Raw genomic sequence first — 23,016 nt, forward strand, 5'->3', positions numbered from 1 at the left:
ATCCAGAAAATCACATTGTAGGATTTTTAATGAATTTATTTGCAAATGATGGTGGAAAATAAGTATTTGGTCAATAACAAAAGTTTCTCAATACTTTGTTATATACCCTTTGTTGGCAATGACACAGGTCAAACGTTTTCTGTAAGTCTTCACAAGGTTTTCACACACTGTTGCTGGTATTTTGGCCCATTCCTCCATGCAGATCTCCTCTAGAGCAGTGACGTTTTGGGGCTGTCGCTGGGCAACACAGACTTTCAACTCCCTCCAAAGATTTTCTATGGGGTTGAGATCTGGAGACTGGCTAGGCCACTCCAGGACCTTGAAATGCTTCTTACGAAGCTACTCCTTCGTTGCCCGGGCGGTGTGTTTGGGATCATTGTCATGCTGAAAGACCCAGCCACGTTTCATCTTCAATGCCCTTGCTGATGGAAGGAGGTTTTCACTCAAAATCTCACGACACATGGCCCCATTCATTCTTTCCTTTACACGGATCAGTCGTCCTGGTCCCTTTGCAGAAAAACAGCCCCAAAGCATGATGTTTCCACCCCCATGCTTCACAGTAGGTATGGTGTTCTTTGGATGCAACTCAGCATTCTTTGTCCTCCAAACACGACTGAGTTGAGTTTTTACCAAAAAGTTATATTTTGGTTTCATCTGACCATATGACATTCTCCCAATCCTCTTCTGGATCATCCAAATGCACTCTAGCAAACTTCAGACGGGCCTGGACATGTACTGGCTTAAGCAGGGGGACACGTCTTGCACTGCAGGATTTGAGTCCTGGCGGCATAGTGTGTTACTGATGGTAGGCTTTGTTACTTTGGTCCCAGCTCTCTGCAGGTCATTCACTAGGTCCCCCTGTGTGGTTCTGGGATTTTTGCTCACCGTTCTTGTGATCATTTTGACCTACGGGTGAGATCTTGCGTGGAGCCCCAGATCGAGGGAGATTATCAGTGGTCTTGTATGTCTTCCATTTCCTAATAATTGCTCCCACAGTTGATTTATTCAAACCAAGCTGCTTACCTATTGCAGATTCAGTCTTCCCAGCCTGGTGCAGGTCTACAATTTTGTTTCTGGTGTCCTTTGACAGCTCTTTGGTCTTGGCCATAGTGGAGTTTGGAGTGTGACTGTTTGAGGTTGTGGACAGGTGTCTTTTATACTGATAACAAGTTCAAACAGGTGCCATTAATACAGGTAACGAGTGGAGGACAGAGGAGCCTCTTAAAGAAGAAGTTACAGGTCTGTGAGAGCCAGAAATCTTGCTTGTTTGTAGGTGACCAAATACTTATTTTCCACCATAATTTGCAAATAAATTCATAAAAAATCCTACAATGTGATTTTCTGGATTTTTTTTCCTCAATTTGTCTGTCATAGTTGACGTGTACCTTTGATGAAAATTACAGGCCTCTCTCATCTTTTTAAGTGGGAGAACTTGCACAATTGGTGGCTGACTAAATACTTTTTTCCCCCACTGTATGTTCTGAGAAGGAAAATCAGATTTACAACAAATTAATGCATTTTCCTAGTCATGTATGCAGCCCTTTTTTTATTAATAGAAATGACTCACATAATCAGTTTTCATTATGGTGATGAGCAGATGGGCTTACTGTAATGTTCGACACTAAAATTACATAAATTAATTGCCATGAAATTCCCATTTTCAGTTTAAGGCACAACAAAACGTTTTTGAGATTGAAGTCCTCATAGAGGTCAGAAATGTCTGTTCCTTTCTGTAAACCTTTCAACAATATTAAAGAGAGCATTGCCACTGACTAGCATTCAGAGGATATCACTTTTACTTTGTCTTCTTGCTTTTTGACTTTTTGTTCTTCAATCCAGCTTTGGTTGCCTCATCCTGCAAAACAATAAAAGAAAGAACATTGAATAAAAGAGGGAAAATAGAAAAGATGAAGAGCACCACTTCATTACAAAGCTGGAAAACATACAGTAATTATCCCCAACCAGCGAGTTGTATACCTTATAAATGATAATCAGTGTATTAGATGTATACGCCTTCAGTGTAGTTGCATAGCAAATGGATACCAATGTTTCACCTTACTACGCATATTCCCCTGATCTGAATCAGGAAATGAGATGTGTAACCACCATGTTGCATTCATTATTCCACAAGAAGACCACATTGGCCAGACAACTCGCTGAACAAGGGAGAGCTCGGTTTGTTGTTTTGGAAAGTTTTTAAAGTCTTTTGAAATCTATTGAAAGTCTCATCATGCTCTAGCGACTCCTTGTGGCAGGCCAGGCGCCTGCAAGCTGACTTCGGTCATCAGTTGGACGGTGTTTCCTCCGACACATTGGTGCGGCTGGCATCCGGGTTAAGCGAGCAGTGTGTCAAGAAGCAGTGCGGCTTGGCAGGGTCGTGTTTCGGAGGACGCATGGCTCTCGACCATCGCCTCTCCTGAGTCCGTAGGGGAGTTGCAGCGATGAGACAAGACTGTAACTACCAATTGGATACTATGAAATTGGGGAGAAAAAGGGTTAAAAATAATAATAATTAGAATAATAATAGAAAAAGAAATAAACATCAATAAAATGTTTGGTTACTAGCTAGCTACCTTTTGAGTTTGGATCCCTGTAACCAGTGCCTGTAATCTGGTTCAGGTTATTAAATCGACCTACCAGGGTGTTTACAAACACTATAGGAACAAGATCATCCACATGTATTGATCACATTTTTACTAATACTGTAGAACTTTGTTCTAAAGCTGTATCCGTACCCATTGGATCCAGTGATCACAATATAGTGGCTATATCTAGGAGAGCCAAAGTTCCAAAAGCTGGGCCTAAAATAGTGTATAAGATTTATCTGTGACTCTTATGTGGATTATGTTTAAAATATAAGGAGCATCCAGACGCTGCACTACATGAATTTATGAAATTGCTTCTTCCAATTATTGATAAACATGCACCTGTTAAGAAACTGACTGTTAGAACTGTTAAGGCTCCATGGATTGATGAGGAATTGAAAAACTGTACGGTTCAAAGAGATGGGCCAAAAGAAGTGGCTAATAAGTCTGACTTGCTGACTTACTGCAAATTGAGAAATTAACTCAACAAAAAGAAGAAACTGTATTATGAAGCCAAGATCAATGATATAAAGAATGATGAAAAACAAACTTTGCAGTACTTTAAATGACATTATGGGCAGAAAGACAAATTCAACTCCATCTTTCATCGAATCAGATGGCTTATTCGTCACAAAACCATTTGATGTTGCCAATTATTTTAATGATACTTCATTGGCTAAGTGGGCAAAATTCAGCAAGAAATGCCAACAACGAACTGTAAGCCATCGTATTCATGCATTAATAAAACAATAAAATAATAAAATAATTTTAAGTTTTAATTTTGTAAAGTTAGTGTGGGAGAAGTGGAAAAAGTATTGTTATCGATCAATAATGACAAACCTCCTGGCATTGACAACTTAGATGGAAAGCTACTGAGGATGGTAGCTGACTCTATGGCCACTCCTATCTGTCATATCTTTAAACTTAGCCTAGAGGAAGGTGTTTGTCCTCAGGCATGGAGGGAAGCCCATGTCATTCCCCTAACCAAGAATGGTAAAGCGGCCTTCACTTGTTTTAACAGCAGACCTATCAGCTTGCTGCCAGCTCTTAGCAAACCGTTGGAAAAAATGGTGTTTGACCAAATACAATGCTATTTTTCTGTAAACAAATTCACAACAGACTTTCAGCATGCTTATAGAGAAGGGCACGCAACATGTACTGCAGTGACACAAATGACTGATGATTGGTTGATAATAAGAAGATTGTGAGAGCTGTACTGTTCGATTTTAGTGCAGCCTTTGATATTATTGACCATAACCTGTTGTTGAGAAAACGTATGTTTTATGGCTTTTCAACCTATGCCATAGCTATCTAATAGAACTCAGAGGGTTTTCTTCAGTGGAGGCTCCTCAGCAGCACTCTTTAGGGTAGCACAATGGTGTAGCCGGAGGACAGCTAGCTTCTGTCCTCCTCTGGGTATGTTGACTTCAATACAAAACCTAGGAAGCTCATGGTTCTCACCCCCTTCCATAGACTTACACAGTAATTATGACCACTTCCGGAGGATGTCCTCCATCCTATCAGAGCTCTTGCAGCATGAACTGACATGTTGTCCACCCAATTAAAGGACCAGATAATGTACTGAAAGCTACAGCTACAGCTAGCTAGCAGTGCAGTGCATAAAATGTGGTGAGTTTTTGTTAAATTTCACTTTCACTTAGCTAGCTAATGCAGCGAGCTAGTTTAGCCTACTCAAACAGAGAGGGATGCAATGTTAGGTAGCTGGCTATGGCTATCCAACACTGGAACTCTTCCAAGTCAAGGTAAGCTTTTGGTTTTATTAATTTATTGCCACCGGGGCCCGCCGGTGTAACTGCTAAACTGGCTTTCTGACTGTACACTGTACTGCATGATTGTAGCGGGTTTACTAACGCATTAGTTCTAGTAGTTCTAGTTGACTATGACGTGACAACGATGTAGGCTGTGTGTAACGGTTAGTGGTCATGATATGAAGGTTTGGCTTGGAAAGGTTTTTTCGCCTGGTCACAGACAGCTTATGTGTTGTGTACTGAAGTGCACAAGCGAAGTGAAAAGGTGAGAGGAGGAGAGCTCGTAGTTGCGAGAAGGAATTACAGTGGGGAAAAAAAGTATTTAGTCAGCCACCAATTGTTTAAGTTCTCACACTTAAAAAGATGAGAGAGGCCTGTAATTTTCATCATAGGTACACGTCAACTATGACAGACAAATTGAGGATTTTTTTTCTCCAGAAAATCACATTGTAGGATTTTTAATGAATTTGTTTGCAAATTATGGTGGAAAATAAGTATTTGGTCACCTACAAACAAGCAAGATTTCTGGCTCTCACAGACCTGTAACTTCTTCTTTAAGAGTCTCCTCTGTCCTCCACTCGTTACCTGTATTAATGGCACCTGTTTGAACTTGTTATCAGTATAAAATACACCTGTCCACAACCTCAAACAGTCACACTCCAAACTCCACTATGGCCAAGACCAAAGAGCTGTCAAAGGACACCAGAAACAAAATTGTAGACCTGCACCAGGCTGGGAAGACTGAATCTGCAATAGGTAAGCAGCTTGGTTTGAAGAAATAAACTGTGGGAGCAATTATTAGGAAATGGAAGACATACAAGACCACTGATAATCTCCCTCGATCTGGGGCTCCACGCAAGATCTCACCCCGTGGGGTCAAAATGCAAAAATTCCAGAACCACACAGGGGGACCTAGTGAATGACCTGCAGAGAGCTGGGACCAAAGTAACAAAGCCTACCATCAGTAACACACTACGCCGCCAGGGACTCAAATCCTGCAGTGCAAGACGTGTCCCCCTGCTTAAGCCAGTACATGTCCAGGCCCGTCTGAAGTTTGCTAGAGTGCATTTGGATGATCCAGAAGAGGATTGGGAGAATGTCATATGGTCAGATGAAACCAAAATATAACTTTTTGGTAAAAACTCAACTCGTCCGTGTTTGGAGGACAAAGAATGCTGAGTTGCATCCAAAGAACACCATACCTACTGTGAAGCATGGGGGTGGAAACATCATGCTTTGGGGCTGTTTTTCTGCAAAGGGACCAGGACGACTGATCCGGTAAAGGAAAGAATGAATGGGGCCATGTATCGTGAGATTTTGAGTGAAAACCTCCTTCCATCAGCAAGGGCATTGAAGATGAAACGTGGCTGGGTCTTTCAGCATGACAATGATCCCAAACACACCGCCCGGCAACGAAGGAGTGGCTCGTAAGAAGCATTTCAAGGTCCTGGAGTGGCCTAGCCAGTCTCCAGATCTCAACCCCATAGAAAATCTTTGGAGGGAGTTGAAAGTCCGTGTTGCCCAGCGACAGCCCCAAAACATCACTGATCTAGAGGAGATCTGCATGGAGGAATGGGCCAAAATACCAGCAACAGTGTGTGAAAACCTTGTGAAGACTTACATAACGTTTGACCTGTGTCATTGCCAACAAAGGGTATATAACAAAGTATTGAGAAACTTTTGTTATTGACCAAATACTTATTTTCCACCATAATTTGCAAATAAATTCTTTAAAAATCCTACAATGTGATTTTCTGGATTTTTTTCCCTCATTTTGTCTGTCATAGTTGACGTGTACCTATGATGAAAATTACATGCCTCTCTCATCTTTTTAAGTGGGAGAACTTGCACAATTGGTGGCTGACTAAATACTTTTTTCCCCCACTGTATATTTACAATGAGCAAAGTGATCATGCTGTTGTTATGTGTGTGGCTGCTATAAAAGTGAACTGTGTTTGCGTGTGATAAGGGGTGTATTCATTCTGCCGATTCTGTTGAAAAACATTTCTTAAACGGAAGCCAACGTAACGAAACGGGGATAAACATACCTGAATTTGTCCAATAGAAACTCTCATTTGCAACTGTTGGACTAATGATTACACCCTAGATCAGCTAGATAGATGCGGGCAAGAGTGTGCAAGGCGGTATTGAATGTGTCACTGTCTGTCACCTTGATTACTCAAGATTCTCTCGACCTGTGCACCTACGTTGTAAACTTTCATTCATAGGCTAGGTTGTAGCAACCTCAGGGAAAATTTGAAGTGTGTGCCTTTCCAAATCATGTCCAATCAATTGAATTTACCACAGGTGGACTCCAATCAAGTTGTAGAAAAATCTGAAGGATGAGCAATGGAAACAGGATGCACCTGAGCTCAATTTCAAGTCTCATAGCAAAGGGTCTGAATACTTATGTAAATAAGGTATTCCTGTTTTTTTAATTTGAAATACATTTGCAAACATTTCTAAAAACCTGTTTTTTTCGCTTTGTCATTATGGGGTATTGTGTGTAGATTGATGAGATATTTATTTATTTAATCAATTTTAGAATTAGGCTAATGTAACAATGTGGAAAATGTGAATACTTTCCGAAAGCACTGTATCTACTTCCCCAGAGTCAGAGCATGCTAACTGTTCCTGTAAACTTCCAGCTATTGGCTCGTGAAACTACCTCTAATGTCCTTCATACTGGATGCAGAGACATAAAAATGGTATCCACAATGGTATTATGTTACAGCTAGCGATATTCATAAAATCATTATATTTTACATAAAGAAATCCCCAAAAATATTTTTCTAAATAAAATAGATTTATTTTTAAATATACAGTACCAGTCAGAGGTTTGGACACACCTACTAATTCAAGGGTTTCTCATTATTTTTACTATTTTCTACATTGTAGAATAATAGTGAAGACATCAAAACTATGAAATAACACATATGGAATCATGTAGTAACCAAAAAAGTGTTCAACAAATCAAAATATATTTTAAATTTGAGATTCTTCAAAGTAGCCATCCTTTGCCTTGATGACAGCTTTGCACACTCTTGGCATTCTCTCAACCAGCTTCACCTGGAATGCTTTTCCAACAGTCTTGAAGGAGTTCCCACATATGCTGAACACTTGTTGGCTGCTTTTCCTTCACTCTGTGGTCCAACTCATCCCAAACCTCAGAAATTGGTTATACGGTAATTGTACCAGCCCTAAGAAGCAGTACAATGGTTTACTCGCTACCGAAGCAATAGTGCACCCATATCTTAGCCAAAGCTGTCTATTTAGTCTGAAGCCTCATGTTTGGCTTCCTGCTAAGCTCACTCTGTACAGCTAAACTGGCGATTGTTAAATCATACAACCGCTTCACAGCAAGGCAAACGTATAAAGTTTCATTAAATCAAGCGTGAAAATTGCAATCTCGTGAACCATAAGCATACTTGGCAATTTAGCAAAACAAATTGCTGCCCAACCTAGACTTCTATTAGAAAGAGTAACAATATTGTCACATTGGACAACCTATTTGCAAGCTATAATGAGCATAGTTGTGGAAGGCACGTCCTCTTCACTTTTTTAGCAGTATGATGTTATTTCCCGGAACCACTTTCTGGGCCTGAATAGATCTGAAACAATGATTTATTCCCTTTTTAAGAGGTTTTAGTCAGCTCTGTCAGAACAGGTGCTTAAACTTGTTTGAGACCAGTTGATACTCCATTGAAAATGGAGCTGTTGGCACTGCACACAGTCATTTGATATTTGATGCCGTTTCATCTCATGTCAGCATGGTTTGGGATTTGGTTATTGTGTGTAGTGAATGGTAAATGGAAGTGGGACACAAACATGAAAAGCTTCCACTCCCATACTTATACTTAAAGGGATACTTTGGGATTTTGTCAATGAGGCCCTTTATCTTCTTTCGCAGAGACAGATTACTTGTGGAAACCATTTTTATGTCTCTGTGTCCAGTATGTTTAAAAATTAGAGGTATTTTCGCGAGTCAGTGCTAACTAGCGTTAGTGCAATGACTGGAAGTCTATGGGTATCTACTAGCATTCTAGCAGATACCCGTAGACTTCCTGTCAACGTTACTTAGCATTGGCTCACAAAACTACCTCTAACTTCCTTCATACTGGACACAGAAACATAAAAATGGTATCAACTAGTTCAGGGATCCTCAACTAGATATTTCTTGAGCGGATGGTCAGAGGGCCGGAACATAATTACAAAAAATGTGTAGATTGCAAATTGACCGCAAGAAGCCCAAACAGATATAAATGTTTGACTAAAACAAAATCATTTCAAACATTGCTCACATTTGTATATGATCACGTGTCTCTCTATTATGCGTGGGAATACTTGTGAACAGATTTCTTAAATTAAAATCACTTGGAGCTGATTTCCTGGTGTTTTGACAGTCTTATGTACAACAATAAAAAAATTATTTTATTTTTGCTCAGAATACTTGGGGCCAAATAAAACCACACACGGGCCACCAGTTGGGGAACCCTGCACTAGTTCATCTGACTCTGGGGAAATAGATAAAGGGCCTCATTGCCAAAATCCCGAAGTATCCCTTTAAGATATTCAGTGGCACTCTGCCACTACTATAGCACATGACCTCTAGTTTGTGACTGAATGGTTCCCATCGTGCTGCACCATAAAACAATAACAGAGAAGCAGTCATTAAGGTGATTCTGGATGATCTAAAGGGGTTATGCATAATTTCCTTCAGAGACACAAGCTAAGGGCTTTCCATATTAATAACAACAATAATGACAACAAAGTGGAAAGTTGGACACCATCTTCAATTGGTTATATGCCCAAGTGTTATTGACTTATAAAAAGTAAAAAATAATAACTGTTCTGAATGAACTGATGTTTTTATTTAAGGAGATAATTAGGTAAAGACTACAGACACAGAGGAACAATAGAGTGCCAGCATCTTTTTAACCATGACAATCTTGCCACCTGTTTCAAAGACCTCATTTGCACAGAAATGAGGGGAAACAGAACATCATTCAGTTTAACTCAGAGTAGAAAATCCAATCCGCTCTGAACTTGTCCCACTTTCCATAAATAACAATTGTTTCAGATAAGTAGAGGGGAAAGTTTCCATTAGACTTTCAGATGAGGTTCTATGTACTGTATATGCCTGCTTATGTCAAAAGCTTCCAAAAACGAGGAACGCAAAAACAATTCTGCATCAAACTTGATTACAAACAAACATTTAAACTTAAATATAGATGTAAGATTCATTTCGCACACAGTATTCATTTTGAATTACTTCCAAGGTCTTGTTCAACATTCAGACTGAAGTCACTAAACATATATACTTTAGTGTGTACTTGTGCCAAACTTGTACACCTTCCTAATAAGGAGAGAGGGTCTCACCGCAGAGGAAGTGTATCCCTCCTGGACCAGGATGTTTCTGGCAGAGTTGTTGATGTGTTTGAAACGGTCTGGACCCAGCAGAATCCCTCCATACCAGCGAGACACAACCACCAGCACATTCCGCACATCCAGGATCTGAGGTGTAACAACAGAGTGGTGTTGGCACAGAGAGAATGACAGTGGCACATGATAGATGTGTTAGATACTGTATGTGTGGATGTTGATTATTGTGTGTGCTTGTGCTCTGTTAGGACAATACAGGTTTGGCATAGACCCAAAGAGGGCTGAAAAAAATTCCATCATCACATGACAGATATGAATCACAAATAATGGCTGTTTGGGGAATGATTATAAAGCCGATGTTAAGCATAAACAGAGGCATAGAGACATGTTTTCCTCTCCCAAGATAAAGACATCAGCATACAGAGAGAATCGTTGTGGTAGGATTGTTTCCACAGCGAAATATAGATAACAGACTTAATAGCTAGCATCATCTTCCCTTAACAGATGATTTACAGTTGAAGTTGGAAGTTTACATACACTTAGGTTGGAGTCATTAAAACTCGTTTTTCAACCACTCCACACATTTCTTGTTAACAAACTATAGTTTTGGCAAGTCAGTTAGGACATCTACTTTGTTCATGACAGAAGTAATTTTTCCAACAATTGTTTACAGACAGATTATTTCACTTATAATTCACTGTGTCACAATTCCAGTGGGTAAGAAGTTTACATACACTAAGTTGACTGTGCCTTTAAACCAGAAAATGATGTTATGGCTTTAGAAGCTTTTGATAGGCTAATTGACATAATTTGAGTCAATTGGAGGTGTACCTGTGAATGTATTTCAAGGCCTACCTTCAAACTCAGTGCCTCTTTGCTTGACATCATGGGAAAATCAAAATAAATCAGCCAAGACCTCAGAAAAAGAATTGTAGACATCCACAAGTCTGGTTCATCCTTGGGAGCAATTTTCAAACGCCTGAAGGTACCACATTCACCTGTACAAACAATAGTACGCAAGTATAAACACCATGGGACCACGCAGCCGTCACACCGCTCAGGAAGGAGACACGTTCTGTCTCCTAGAGATGAACGTACTTTGGTGCGAAAAGTGCAAATAAATCCCAGAACAACAGCAATGGACCTTGTGAAGATGCTGGAGGAAACAGGTACAAAAATATCTATATCCACAGTAAAATGAGTCCTATATCAACATAACCTGAAAGGCCGCTCAGCAAGGAAGAATCCACTGCTCCAAAACCGCCATAAAAAAGCCATACTACGGTTTGCAACTGCACATGGGGAAAAAGATCATGCTTTTTGGAGAAATGTCCTCTGGTCTGATGAAACAAAAATAGAACTGTTTGGCCATAATGACCCATGTTATGTTTGGAGGAAAAAGGGGGTTACTTGCAAGCCGAAGAACACCATCCCAACTGTGAAGCACGGGGGTGGCAGCATCATGCTGTGGGGGTGCTTTGCTGCAGGAGGGACTGGTGCACTTCACAAAATAGATGGCATCATGAGGAAGGAAAATTATATGGATATATTGAAGCAACATCTCAAGACATCTGTCAGGAAGTTAAAGCTTTGTCGCAAATGGGTCTTCCAAATCGACAGTGACCCCAAGCATACTTCCAAAGTTGTGGCAAAATGGCTTAAGGACAACAAAGTCAAGGTATTGGAGTGGCCATCACAAAGCCCTGACCTCAATCCTATAGAAAATGTGTGGGCAGAACTGAAAAAGCGTGTGCGAGCAAGGAGGCCTACAAACCTGACTCAGTTACACCAGCTCTGTCAGGAGGAATGGGCCAAAATTCACCCAACTTATTGTGGGAAGCTTGTGGAAGGCTACCCGAAACATTTGACCGAAGTTAAACAATTTAAAGGCAATGCTACCAAATACTAATTGAGAGTATGTAAACTTCTGACCCACTGGGAATGTGATGAAAGAAATAAAAGCTGAAATAAATTATTCTGACATTTCACATTCTTAAAATAAAGTGGTGATCCTAACTGACCTAAGACAGGGAATTTTTACTAAGATTAAATGTCAGGAATTGTGAAAAACTGAGTTTAAATGTATTTGGCTAAGGTGTATGTAAACTTCCGACTTCAACTGTATGTCAACTCTCTCAGGGTTCCAACAACAGTGTGCTTGGAGATTTGGATGAGCAACATTCTAGTCATTGGTCCATGTACCCAAGCACCTCCTCATATCAAAGAGGATGTGATGATTAGCAAGACGATTGAAAGGCCACATGTGACAGGGGATGACTAGTGAACACCCCCTGGAAGCCTGGTTTCAGCTTTGCAGCTGACACAGGATGCATCTTAAAGAATAAACCTTTTTTCAGGAAAATATCTGCCTCAGTCCCTCCGCTGTCAATCAACAGCCCTACACGCAGCAGGGGAGAATTTGGCTATGGGAGACAACGCCAATGCCATCTGTCTATTAACTGTAATAATAAACGTCTCCCTTTATTCTCCGCTCTGCACTTCACATTCGTACTGCCAAAATGAGTAAATACTAAATTCAAAACCAGGAAACGAAGAAGGGGTCTGAGAGGAAAATAGATGAGAGAAAAACAGATTTAGAATGAGCCCTCAAAGTAAATTGCCTGTCAGTGTTGAGAGGTTCAAGTAGAACATTAATCAGAATGTTACCCAAAAGCACCTGGGTGGTAGTGGTGGGGGGTGACTGAAGGCTCTTCTCTTCACTTGTTAGGTCAGATTCAGTGACAATGGAAAGATGATGACATACAGTCAGGTCCAAAATTATTGGCACCCTTGAGAAAGATGAGCAAAAAAGACTAAAATAAATAATTCAAATACTGAGCTATATTGTATGCTCAACAAATTGGGGAAATTATATATTTTTATACTAATACAATTGCTCAGAGAAGTAATATTTTTTTTACTCAAAAAGGTAGGGGCCAAAAACACCCTGTTTTTCCAATACCTTTCAATACCTTTTTCTAAAATGATTTATGAGTTGGAGAACACATTGGGAAGGATCTTAGACCATTCCTCCATACAGAATCTTTCCAGATCCTTGATATCCTTCATCTGCGGTTATGGACTGTCCTTTTAAATTCAAACCACAAGTTTTCAAAGGGGTTCAAGTCCGAAGACTGAGATGGCCATTGCAAAATGTCAATTATAAACTGGGTGGTTTGAGCACTGAATGCTGATTGGCTGAAAGCCGTGGGATATAAGACCGTATTCCATGGGTATGACAAAACATTTATTTTTACTGGTTCTAATTACGTTGGTAATCAGTTTATAATAGCAATAAGGCACCTCTGGGTTTTGTGGTATATGGCCAATATACCACAGCTAAATCTAGGCACTCCGCGTTGCGTCGTGCTTAAGAACAGCCCTTAGCCGTGGTATATTGGCCATATAATCTTTGTGGATTTTGATTTGTGCTTGGGGTTATTGTCTAGCTGGAAGATCCACTTGCAGCCAAGTGTCAGCCTCCTGGCAGAGGCAACCAGGTTTCTGGCTAAAATGTCCTGGTACTTGGTAAAGTTCATGATGCCGTTGACCTTAACAAGGGCCACAGGACCAGGGGAAGCAAAATAGCCCCAGAACATCAAAGATCCACCATCATATTTTACAGTAGGTATGAGGTACTTTTCTGTATATACTTCCATTTTTCGACACCTAACCCACCACTGGTGTTTGTGGCCAAAGAGCTCTATCTTCATGTAATTTGAATATAGCACCGTCTGGAGTTTGATAAACGGCATTGGCACTTGGATTGGAACAAGTGCTATGGTCAGTCATAAGTCGGTCTCCATTGAACCGACTGGACAAAATCAGATTGTCCAGAGCATAGATTCAGGCTGAACCGTTCAGCTCAGTACAAATTCCTCTCAAGATGTCTCATCCCATTCATGGTCCATTGCTATTGATTTTGGCAAGGGGCTACCATCAAAGGCAGATTCATCTGAGAAACGTGTAAACAAGACTCTGGACTCCAGCAGATAAATCCAATGATGCACAGTGGTGCACTCCCACTGTCATAGTCTGACATTTGGCATTCATGCCGGCTGATTTTGTGGATGCTGTGGGTGAATACGAATGCATGAAACAGAGGGCATGAAAACGATTTGATTGTTGGAGCCTCAGTCTGTACCCACTAGTATTGACTGGGACAGTATTGAATGCTTGCTTGAATTAGGGATGGGCATGAATACTCGAATGGACGTCAAAGCTCAACAAATTCGAAATGGACTGGTTGACTGAAGTAGGAAAATATGTTCCAACAATGCCCTGCAGTTTTGGAATAATTGCTTCCCGTCTATTTTCAGCTTATGCTACTTTGAAAACTGCTAGTGCCATTTAGAATTGGTTAGCCTAGGCTATAACCCCCCTAAACAGACAGGTTCCATCAGAATCATTGAGCATATGCCTACTCACCAAACAGATGTCATGGCCGTATTTCATCATCATGCTGTGTTCAATGTGGAATTGTTAATCCATTTGGAAAATTCCAAAGGACAGGCAGAATAAACAAATCGAACATCTGTATATCAAAAATAAAACTTTTTTTTTTTAAGACTGTAAAAATGAGTCTCTGCTTGCCACTCAGCATTAATGAACTCCCTAGAGTCGATTGATGCACCGGCAGAGCTAAAGAGGTGTTTGTCAGACTATGACATATCCTGAAAATCAGTCCTCTCACGAAAACGTCTGTAGCGTCCGAACGGTTTGACCTACAAACTATTATGGAAAGGGTGAGACTCTCACGAAGGTGTTCTCCGTTTTGCTCTATGACCCCCACAAGTATCACGGGACTCGTCTGAAGATAACCGGTACCGGTAAAAAAAGTACTGTATGAAGGTAGTTTGTGCCAACCCAATTTTTGTTATAAATGTGGGTAACAAATATATATACAGTACCAGTCAAAAGTTTGGACACACCTATTCATTCCAGGGTTTTCTTTATTTTTACTATTTTCTACATTGTAGAATTATAGTGAAGACATCAAAACTATGAAATAACACATACGGAATCATGTAGTAACCAAAAAAGTGTTAAACAAATCAAAATATATGTTATATTTGAGATTCTTCAAAGAAGCCACCCTTTGCCTTGATGACAGCTTTGCACACTCTTGCCATTCTCTCAACCAGCTTTTTTAGAAAAGCTGAAAAGCTGGTTTTTAGAAATGTTTGTTTCTTATGATTGATTTTTTGACTGTATTTTTTGCCATTTATTAATGTTATTCAATGCGTTTCTCTGGGATATAGTAGTAAAGGCCAAATTCTATATTTTATCAAATCATTTTTTCATAAAATAAATGAATACCTAAAGGTTTCCTAAAATTCCAAATCAAATAGCTAAATGATCCATAGTATGACAGTCTTAAAACAATTCCATATGACTAGCGTACAGGGTGTGTACTCGTACATCAAGCTGCCTCACGCTACAGAAACAGGACATAGGCTCCTGCCAAGGCTTGTGCAAGGCTACTTACTTATCAAAGTGAATATTAAATAGGATATATTGTATATTACCTTCGACTTAACATTATATTCAAGTTATAAACAGTAGAGGGTCAGTGAACCACAGAGGGTTGGTTTGAAAACGTAAAATAGTTCCCTGAGGCATAAGGCAACTGTGTGAATACTGAATGAAGCACTAGAGGGAACGGAGCAAAGTGGACAGAGAGCAAAGCACCTGTAGTAAGTGAAGCAATCGTCCTCCCGCTGCGGTCTCTCCATCATCCTCACAGTCCTGCAGGAAACTCTGCTTGTCTTCACAGTATATCCTACAATACAGAGAATAAAGGTTGTAGTTGGTTGAGACTTTTAGGTTGAGAATGTACGTAAACTGCATGTCTCTTCGAAGGAAACTTTCAATGCTCTAAATGTCAGCATCTCCTGTTGGGTTAATGACCACCCAGAAAGCATATCAAGCATCTCATAAAGGCTCAATGTAATTCATTAAACCTATTTTCCACCTTGTTTGTACTTGAGCTCTAAGAGCCTTAATGAGCTCTGTTGACAGAAATTACTTTTTTTTTTCTCATCATCAAATAACAAGTGATCAACTGTGTGATTAGAGAGATATACACCCACTGTGAATATTAAAACATGTTATGTATATTCAAAACTGGATGCTCTACCTGTATGCATAAATATTGTGAGTGGCACTTGCAATCTTCTTGTTTTCATACAGCTTTTCAAGAACCATTCTAACCTGAAACACAAAAACAAATCTGTTTGAATTGCCTCCTTTCCTCTAATCATACTCTCAACATTAGAAGTATGATGGATACATCTATCCCCAAAGTACAACTTCTGCAGTAAAGACAGAAAGGTACCCCACTCTCATCTGAGAACTCCTGTGTGGTGCATAAAGATGAGGGTAATCATTTTCAACACAATGTCTGCTTGATTCCTCTTCAAACAGATTGCATATCCAACAGAAAAACTAAGATAAAACCCCAAACAGGAGCGGTTGACTCCTACTCATGACAATATATTAGATAACTTTATTTCAAAAGTTTGTATAAACAGTTTTCTTATAAAAATAGCCTACTTGTATATTGGGTGGGTAATCGTAATACTGAAAATGTACAGCATGTAAAAAGAGAACCATACAGTTGTTTAATAGTTAACTGTTGATGCTTATGGTACAATGTGCACTGTAATTACGTTCCCATCACATCTACACAGTTAATGTACTCTCCAGGAAATTACATAATCATCACTGTCTAAATTGCATATGATGGCAGGTGAGATATGTTTAAAGCAGCTCTTTCTGTTTTTCTCCTGAGAACATTTAGCAGCAGGAGCACAGCCTGAGGATGTTTAGTTTTCCATATTGGAGGCACATTAGCATTGAAACGACATCCTCTCCACATGAGCTTTAACTCACAGCTTCTTCTCTCTCCCAACAGGGTAGCATTGTCTAGCATGGTTTTGAAGATTATAAGGCTTGTGATTTCCTTGCCTAACTCGTTCTGTGATGGATGTGAGAATATTCATGTAATATAGTCAGAGAGAGGAGGGAGACAGGTGAGGGCCTACACAGTACCTGTCTAGGTGTTACCACAGGGGCTAGGTGCGGTTGGAAGGTGCTGCGTCTTTCTGTTATCGTCTCCCCCAGTTTAATAGGAGGTAGTTCCTCATCTACAAAGATTTATAAACACAAAAATAAAAAGCACACGGAATAACCAATTAACACTGGATTAACATGTGGGCAGCAAGCACAATTCAGTTTATATACAAAATGTAAACTGTTACTTCATTTCAGATAAGTGTATAATTGAGGCTTAGAAATTCCACTTGTTTTTATTATTATTTCTCTATTCAAGAATATGCAGTCAGTGCCATACCACTTGAGTGATTTTCGAAGAGGTGTGCATTCTCTGTGTTCAGCTTCAGAGCGCGGTAATCTGGCATTTCTTCATCATCCGCCACTTCCTCCTCCTCTGTTGCCATATTTCTCACCTCTGTTTGCTCCACTGTGAGAGAAGTAGAAAGATGGACAGGCTGGGAAATGAATTCAATGTGTATTTGTGATTGTATATCTTTGTGTCCCATGATGCATTTGAGTGACTTTGAAGGCCATTTCTGCCTTGACTACAGTGAGGGAAAAAAGTATTTGATCCCCTGCTGATTTTGTACGTTTGCCCACTGACAAAGAAAGGATCAGTCTATAATTTTAATGGTAGGTTTATTTGAACAGTGAGAGAACAAAAAAATCCAGAAACATGCATGTTAAAAATGTTATAAATTGATTTGCATTTTAATGAGGGAAATAAGTATTTGACCCCCTCTCAATCAGAAACATTTCTGGCTCCCAGGTGTCTTTTATACAGGTAACGAGCTGAGATTAGAAGCACACTCTTAAAGTGCTCCTAATCTCAGCTTGTTACCTGTATAAAAGACACCTGTCCACAGAAGCAATCAATCAATCAGATTCCAAACTCTCCACCATGGCCAAGACCAAAGAGCTCTCCAAGGATGTCAGGGACAAGATTGTAGACCTACACAAGGCTGGAATGGGCTACAAGACCATCGCCAAGCAGCTTGGTGAGAAGGTGACAACAGTTGGTGCGATTATTCACAAATGGAAGAAACACAAAAGACCTGTCAATCTCCCTCGGCCTGGAGCTCCATGCAAGATCTCACCTCGTGGAGTTGCAATGATCATGAGAACGGTGAGGAATCAGCCTAGAACTACACGGGAGGATCTTGTCAATGATCTCAAGGCAGCTGGGACCATAGTCACCAAGAAAACAATTGGTAACACACTACGCCGTGAAGGACTGAAATCCTGCAGCGCCCGCAAGGTCCCCCTGCTCAAGAAAGCACATATACAGGGCCGTCTGAAGTTTGCCAATGAACATCTGAATGATTCAGAGGAGAACTGGGTGAAAGTGTTGTGGTCAGATGAGACCAAAATCGAGCTCTTTGGCATCAACTCAACTCGCCGTGTTTGGAAGAGGAAGAATGCTGCCTATGACCCCAAGAACACCATCCCCACCGTCAAACATGGAGGTGGAAACATTATGCTTTGGTGGTGTTTTTCTGCTAAGGGGACAGGACAACTTCACCGCATCAAAGGGACGATGGACGGGGCCATGTACTGTCAAATGTACTGTTGGGTGAGAACCTCCTTCCCTCAGCCAGGGCATTGAAAATGGGTCGTGGATGGGAATTCAAGCATGACAATGACCCAAAACACACGGCCAAGGCAACAAAGGAGTGGCTCAAGAAGAAGTACATTAAGGTCCTGGAGTGGCCTAGCCAGTCTCCAGACCTTAATCCCATAGAAAATCTGTGGAGGGAGCTGAAGGTTCGAGTTGCCAAATGTCAGCCTCCAAACCTTAATGACTTGGAGAAGATCTGCAAAGAGGAGTGGAACAAAATCCCTCCTGAGATGTGTGCAAACCTGATGGCCAACTACAAGAAACGTCTGACCTCTGCGATTGCCAACAAGGGTTTTGCCACCAAGTACTAAGTAATGTTTTTCAGAGGGGTCAAATACTTATTTCCCTCATTAAAATGCAAATCAATTTCTAACATGTGTTTTTCTGGATTTTTTTGTTGTTATTCTGTCTCTCACTGTTCAAATAAACCTACCATTAAAATTGTATACTGATCATGTCTTTGTCAGTGGGCAAACATACAAAATCAGCAGGGGATCAAATACTTTTTTCCCTCACTGTATGGGGTTCTTTTCTGCTTATGCATTCTCATTTCAACGCCAAACCCACCACTGGTGTGAGTGGCCAAAGAGCTCTATTTTCATGTCATCTGACCAAAGCACTGGTTCCAATTCAAGTGCCAATGCCGTTTAGCAAACTCCAGACATTTACATTTGTTGGATGACATGAAAATAGAGCTCTTTGGCCACTCACACCAGTGGTGGGTTTGGTGTTGAAATGAGAATGCATAAGCAGAAAAGAACCCCATACCTACTGTAAAATACCGTGGTGGATACAATATAGCTCAGTATTTGAATTATTTATTTTATGCAGTCATTTTTGCTCATCTTTATCAACGGTGTCAATAATTTTGGACCCCACTGTATAGGCCTTTTCATCAAAGTATCCCAAATCACTTCTCTGACAGCTTTTAATCTAGATAACGATGCTTCCACAAGTAAAATGATTGCATTTTGAATAGTAGTTCATTAAAAAGGGGAAAACATTGCAATGAGAAGAAATGTAAATTAAGGTTCAGAGGGCATTAACACCAACCATTGCCCAAATCAGTTGCTCATTATGGAAGAGACACAAGCTGTAATTTGAACAAACAGTACCATTTTCGACTTGCCTTTTATACTTTTATGAATGTGCTCCAAACTGAATTATTTCCTCTAAAGCAAGGATGCTCTGTGACCTATACCCAGCATCTAATTTTCACAGCATACACATTCTCTACTTCCCCCATTTCAGTTGATCATAACAACTGTACAGAGAGAAAGAACATAATTACAATGATAGGACTGCATCCATATGTATGGATTCCATAGTCATTCATTGAAATAGTACTAAATTAAAGCAATGTGCTTAATTAGCTAATACAAGCTTAACGGCTTTAGAAAGTGAATAGAGTTCGAATAATATGAGATCCTGTCTTTCTTGGTATTCAAAAAGGGGAATAAAAGGCATTAAGACTCATCCATTCATAGAAAACCATTTTCAAAGACACTAAAACAAACAACCAAATGTACTTCTCTTTCCTCAGTCTCTTTTTTAAAATCTTTGACAAAGGTTTCATCACAGGCTCACAGCACTGAAAGCCATTACTCAGATACTGATCTTCATTCAGTTCAATTACAGAAACAGGAAAGAGGGCTTTTCATATACCACCCACCAAGTCGTGTTCATCTTAGCACAATGATGCATGGGAGCACATCAAAGACCTGAATGAAAGACCCCCAGATTTCTGACTGTCATCTCCAAGAAAGGAGATCGAAATCAAGCTTTCTCAAAAGTTTTTCTGTTTGAGCTCATTGGCATTGATATCTATCTATATGAGGAAGGCAATGGGTGCACACTTTTGTAATTGGATTTCTGGAGTTGGAAAAAATAATGTATTTACTGCCCTCTAGTGTAACAATAAAGCATACTATCAATCAGACGTGACATGTGATTCTCACCTGTGTCTGTGCTTTGGGATTTCTCCAGGAGGAACTCCCGGATCTTCTCCACCCAGAGGTAGAGGATGCTCTCCCCAGTATTCTCCCTGTTAGGAAAGACACCACTGGTTAGTTTGATGTCAGTGGAGGCATATCTCCTCAGAGACATGGGTGAGACAGGGTAATGGACTGTAATCAGCAATAACGCGAGCTAACATGGCTTCACCATCAGGCAATCCATCTTTAGGTTAGCCTTATGACGGCATCCCCTCCATCTTCAGGGATAACTAGTCTGTGCTTCATGTCAGTGATTATGAAATCCACTTACACATAGAGCTCCTCAAGGCTGTTGGACAGGGTCATTCTATCAGGGCCTCGCAACCATGCTGCACTGCAGATTCAAGAGAAGGCAGAATATGGCTCAAATGTTAGTCTTAATAATGATCTTTTTTTTATGCCTGATGCATGTTTATCAGAGGTAGTGTAAGTGTACTGTACTGTAAAACCCGACATAAGCTTACTTTATTTGGTAGACAGGTGGCGCTGCACTCGGGTAATCATGTGGGAGAATGATCTAATTATGGAAATTAAACTCTTGAGTTATTATTGTCTTACACTGCTCTGAAACTTTTTAAACACACACACATTTTATGAAACAATTACCTGTAAACATGCTTTCAGTTTTGGATGGTCTATATCATCAGTTATTTTGATACAAAATATTCTTGCTGCTTCATCAATAACACACCATTCGTCACCGTATATGGAGGAAAGTGCCTCGACCTCTTCGATCTGATGAAGAAAATAGTGTAATATTGAGTTATAATAATAATAATAATATATTCATCTAAAAGCAAATTATCTGTAAACTTTCACTCGTCTGTTTTGATAGTTGAGTCAAATATATTAAAAGTATGAGTCAAAGTACAAACATATGGGTCACGCTCTCCACTAATGTGAACTTCAGTCATGCCCAGCCCTGAGTTCTGTTCAACAGTAGGGTACATACTTGAGATTGAAGATCCCCTGCATTCTCGACATCTATAATGTTTGCCATTCATTTATCCAAAGCAAGTAAGCAGACAAACACTTCAGTTCATACTTAGAAGTAGTAGTGTTACAGTAGTCTATTCGTACAGTATCAACACAAAATTAGCTCGATAAGAGGCTTGCTTGACATACTGTATCACCAACTCAGCTGTAGCTCTGACAGGACGGAACAACTTCCGGGTCAAGGTTCTTCTTTTTCTTCAGTGGGGTTTATCGGCGGTTGGCATCCAACGTTATGGTGCATTACCGCCACTTACTGTACTGGAGTGTGGGCCAGAGACGGAGAATCTAAAACCTACAGTGAGGGATTACATTTACATTTACGTCATTTAGCAGACGCTCTTATCCAGAGCGACTTACAAATTGGTGCATTCACCCTATAGCCAGTGGGATAACCACTTTACAATTTTTTTTTTTTTTTTTTTGGGGGTAGAAGGATTACTTTATCCTATCCCAGGTATTCCTTAAAGAGGTGGGGTTTCAAATGTCTCCGGAAGGTGGTGAGTGACTCCGCTGTCCTGGCGTCGTGAGGGAGCTTGTTCCACCATTGGGGTGCCAGAGCAGCGAACAGTTTTGACTGGGCTGAGCGGGAACTATGCTTCCGCAGAGGAAGGGGAGCCAGCAGGCCAGAGGTGGATGAACGCAATGCCCTCGTTTGGGTGTAGGGACTGATCAGAGCCTGAAGGTACGGAGGTGCCGTTCCCCTCACAGCTCCATAGGCAAGCACCATGGTCTTGTAACAGATGCGAGCTTCAACGTATTTGATCCCCTGCTGATTTTGTACGTTTGCCCACTGACAAAGAAATGATCAGTCTATAATTTTAATGGTAGGTTTATTTGAACAGTGAGAGACAGAATAACAACAACAAAATCCAGAAAAACGCATGTCAAAAATGTTATAAATTGATTTGCATTTTAATGAGGGAAATAAGTATTTGACCCCATCTCAATCAGAAAGATTTCTGGCTCCCAGGTGTCTTTTATACAGGTAACGAGCTGGGATTAGGAGCACACTCTTAAAGGGAGTGCTCCTAATCTCAGTTTGTTACCTGTATAAAAGACACCTCTCCACAGAAGCAATCAATCAATCAGATTCCAAACTCTCCACCATGGCCAACACCAAAGAGCTCTCCAAGGATGTCAGGAACAAGATTGTAGACCTACACAAGGCTGGAATGGGCTACAAGACCATCGCCAAGCAGCTTTGTGAGAAGGTGATAACAGTTGGTGCGATTATTCGCAAATGGAAGAAACACAAAAGAACTGTCAATCTCCCTCGGCCTGGGGCTCCATGCAAGATCTCACCTTGTGGAGTTGCAATGATCATGAGAACGGTGAGGAATCAGCCCAGAACTACACGGGAGGATCTTGTCAATGATCTCAAGGCAGCTGGGACCATAGTCACCAAGGAAACAATTGGTAACACACTACGCCGTGAAGGACTGAAATCCTGCAGCACCCGCAAGGTCCCCCTGCTCAAGAAAGCACATATACAGGGCCGTCTGAAGTTTGCCAATGAACATCTGAATGATTCAGAGGAGAACTGGGTGAAAGTGTTGTGGTCAGATGAGACCAAAATCGAGCTCTTTGCCATCAACTCAACTCGCCATGTTTGGAGG

General features: G+C 40.5%; 1 protein-coding gene across 3 annotated transcripts; it reads right to left on the bottom strand.

The window, feature by feature from the left end:
• Positions 1-1,526: 1,526 nt before the first annotated feature.
• On the bottom strand, positions 1,527-21,550 carry impact (impact RWD domain protein). 3 transcript variants are annotated; one of them, XM_041839251.1, is made up of 11 exons: positions 21,357-21,550; positions 21,011-21,139; positions 20,869-20,921; positions 20,676-20,738; positions 20,369-20,454; positions 17,091-17,219; positions 16,790-16,884; positions 15,876-15,949; positions 15,428-15,518; positions 9,734-9,868; positions 1,527-1,855 (listed from the first exon to the last, which is right to left on the bottom strand). In XM_041839251.1, exons 1-11 carry the CDS (start codon positions 21,402-21,404, stop codon positions 1,796-1,798), a joined length of 963 nt encoding a protein of 320 aa, XP_041695185.1. In that variant the 5' UTR covers positions 21,405-21,550; the 3' UTR covers positions 1,527-1,795. The 3 variants fall into 3 exon arrangements, with proteins under 3 accessions (XP_041695185.1, XP_041695186.1, XP_041695187.1); XM_041839252.1 differs by lacking the exon at positions 9,734-9,868; XM_041839253.1 differs by lacking the exon at positions 21,357-21,550 and having other exon boundaries at positions 21,096-21,139.
• Between the last annotated feature and the right edge of the window lie 1,466 nt (positions 21,551-23,016).

The sequence above is a fragment of the Coregonus clupeaformis genome, chromosome 20, assembly GCF_020615455.1.
Source record: "Coregonus clupeaformis isolate EN_2021a chromosome 20, ASM2061545v1, whole genome shotgun sequence".
In the NCBI taxonomy this organism is placed as follows: domain Eukaryota; kingdom Metazoa; phylum Chordata; class Actinopteri; order Salmoniformes; family Salmonidae; genus Coregonus; species Coregonus clupeaformis.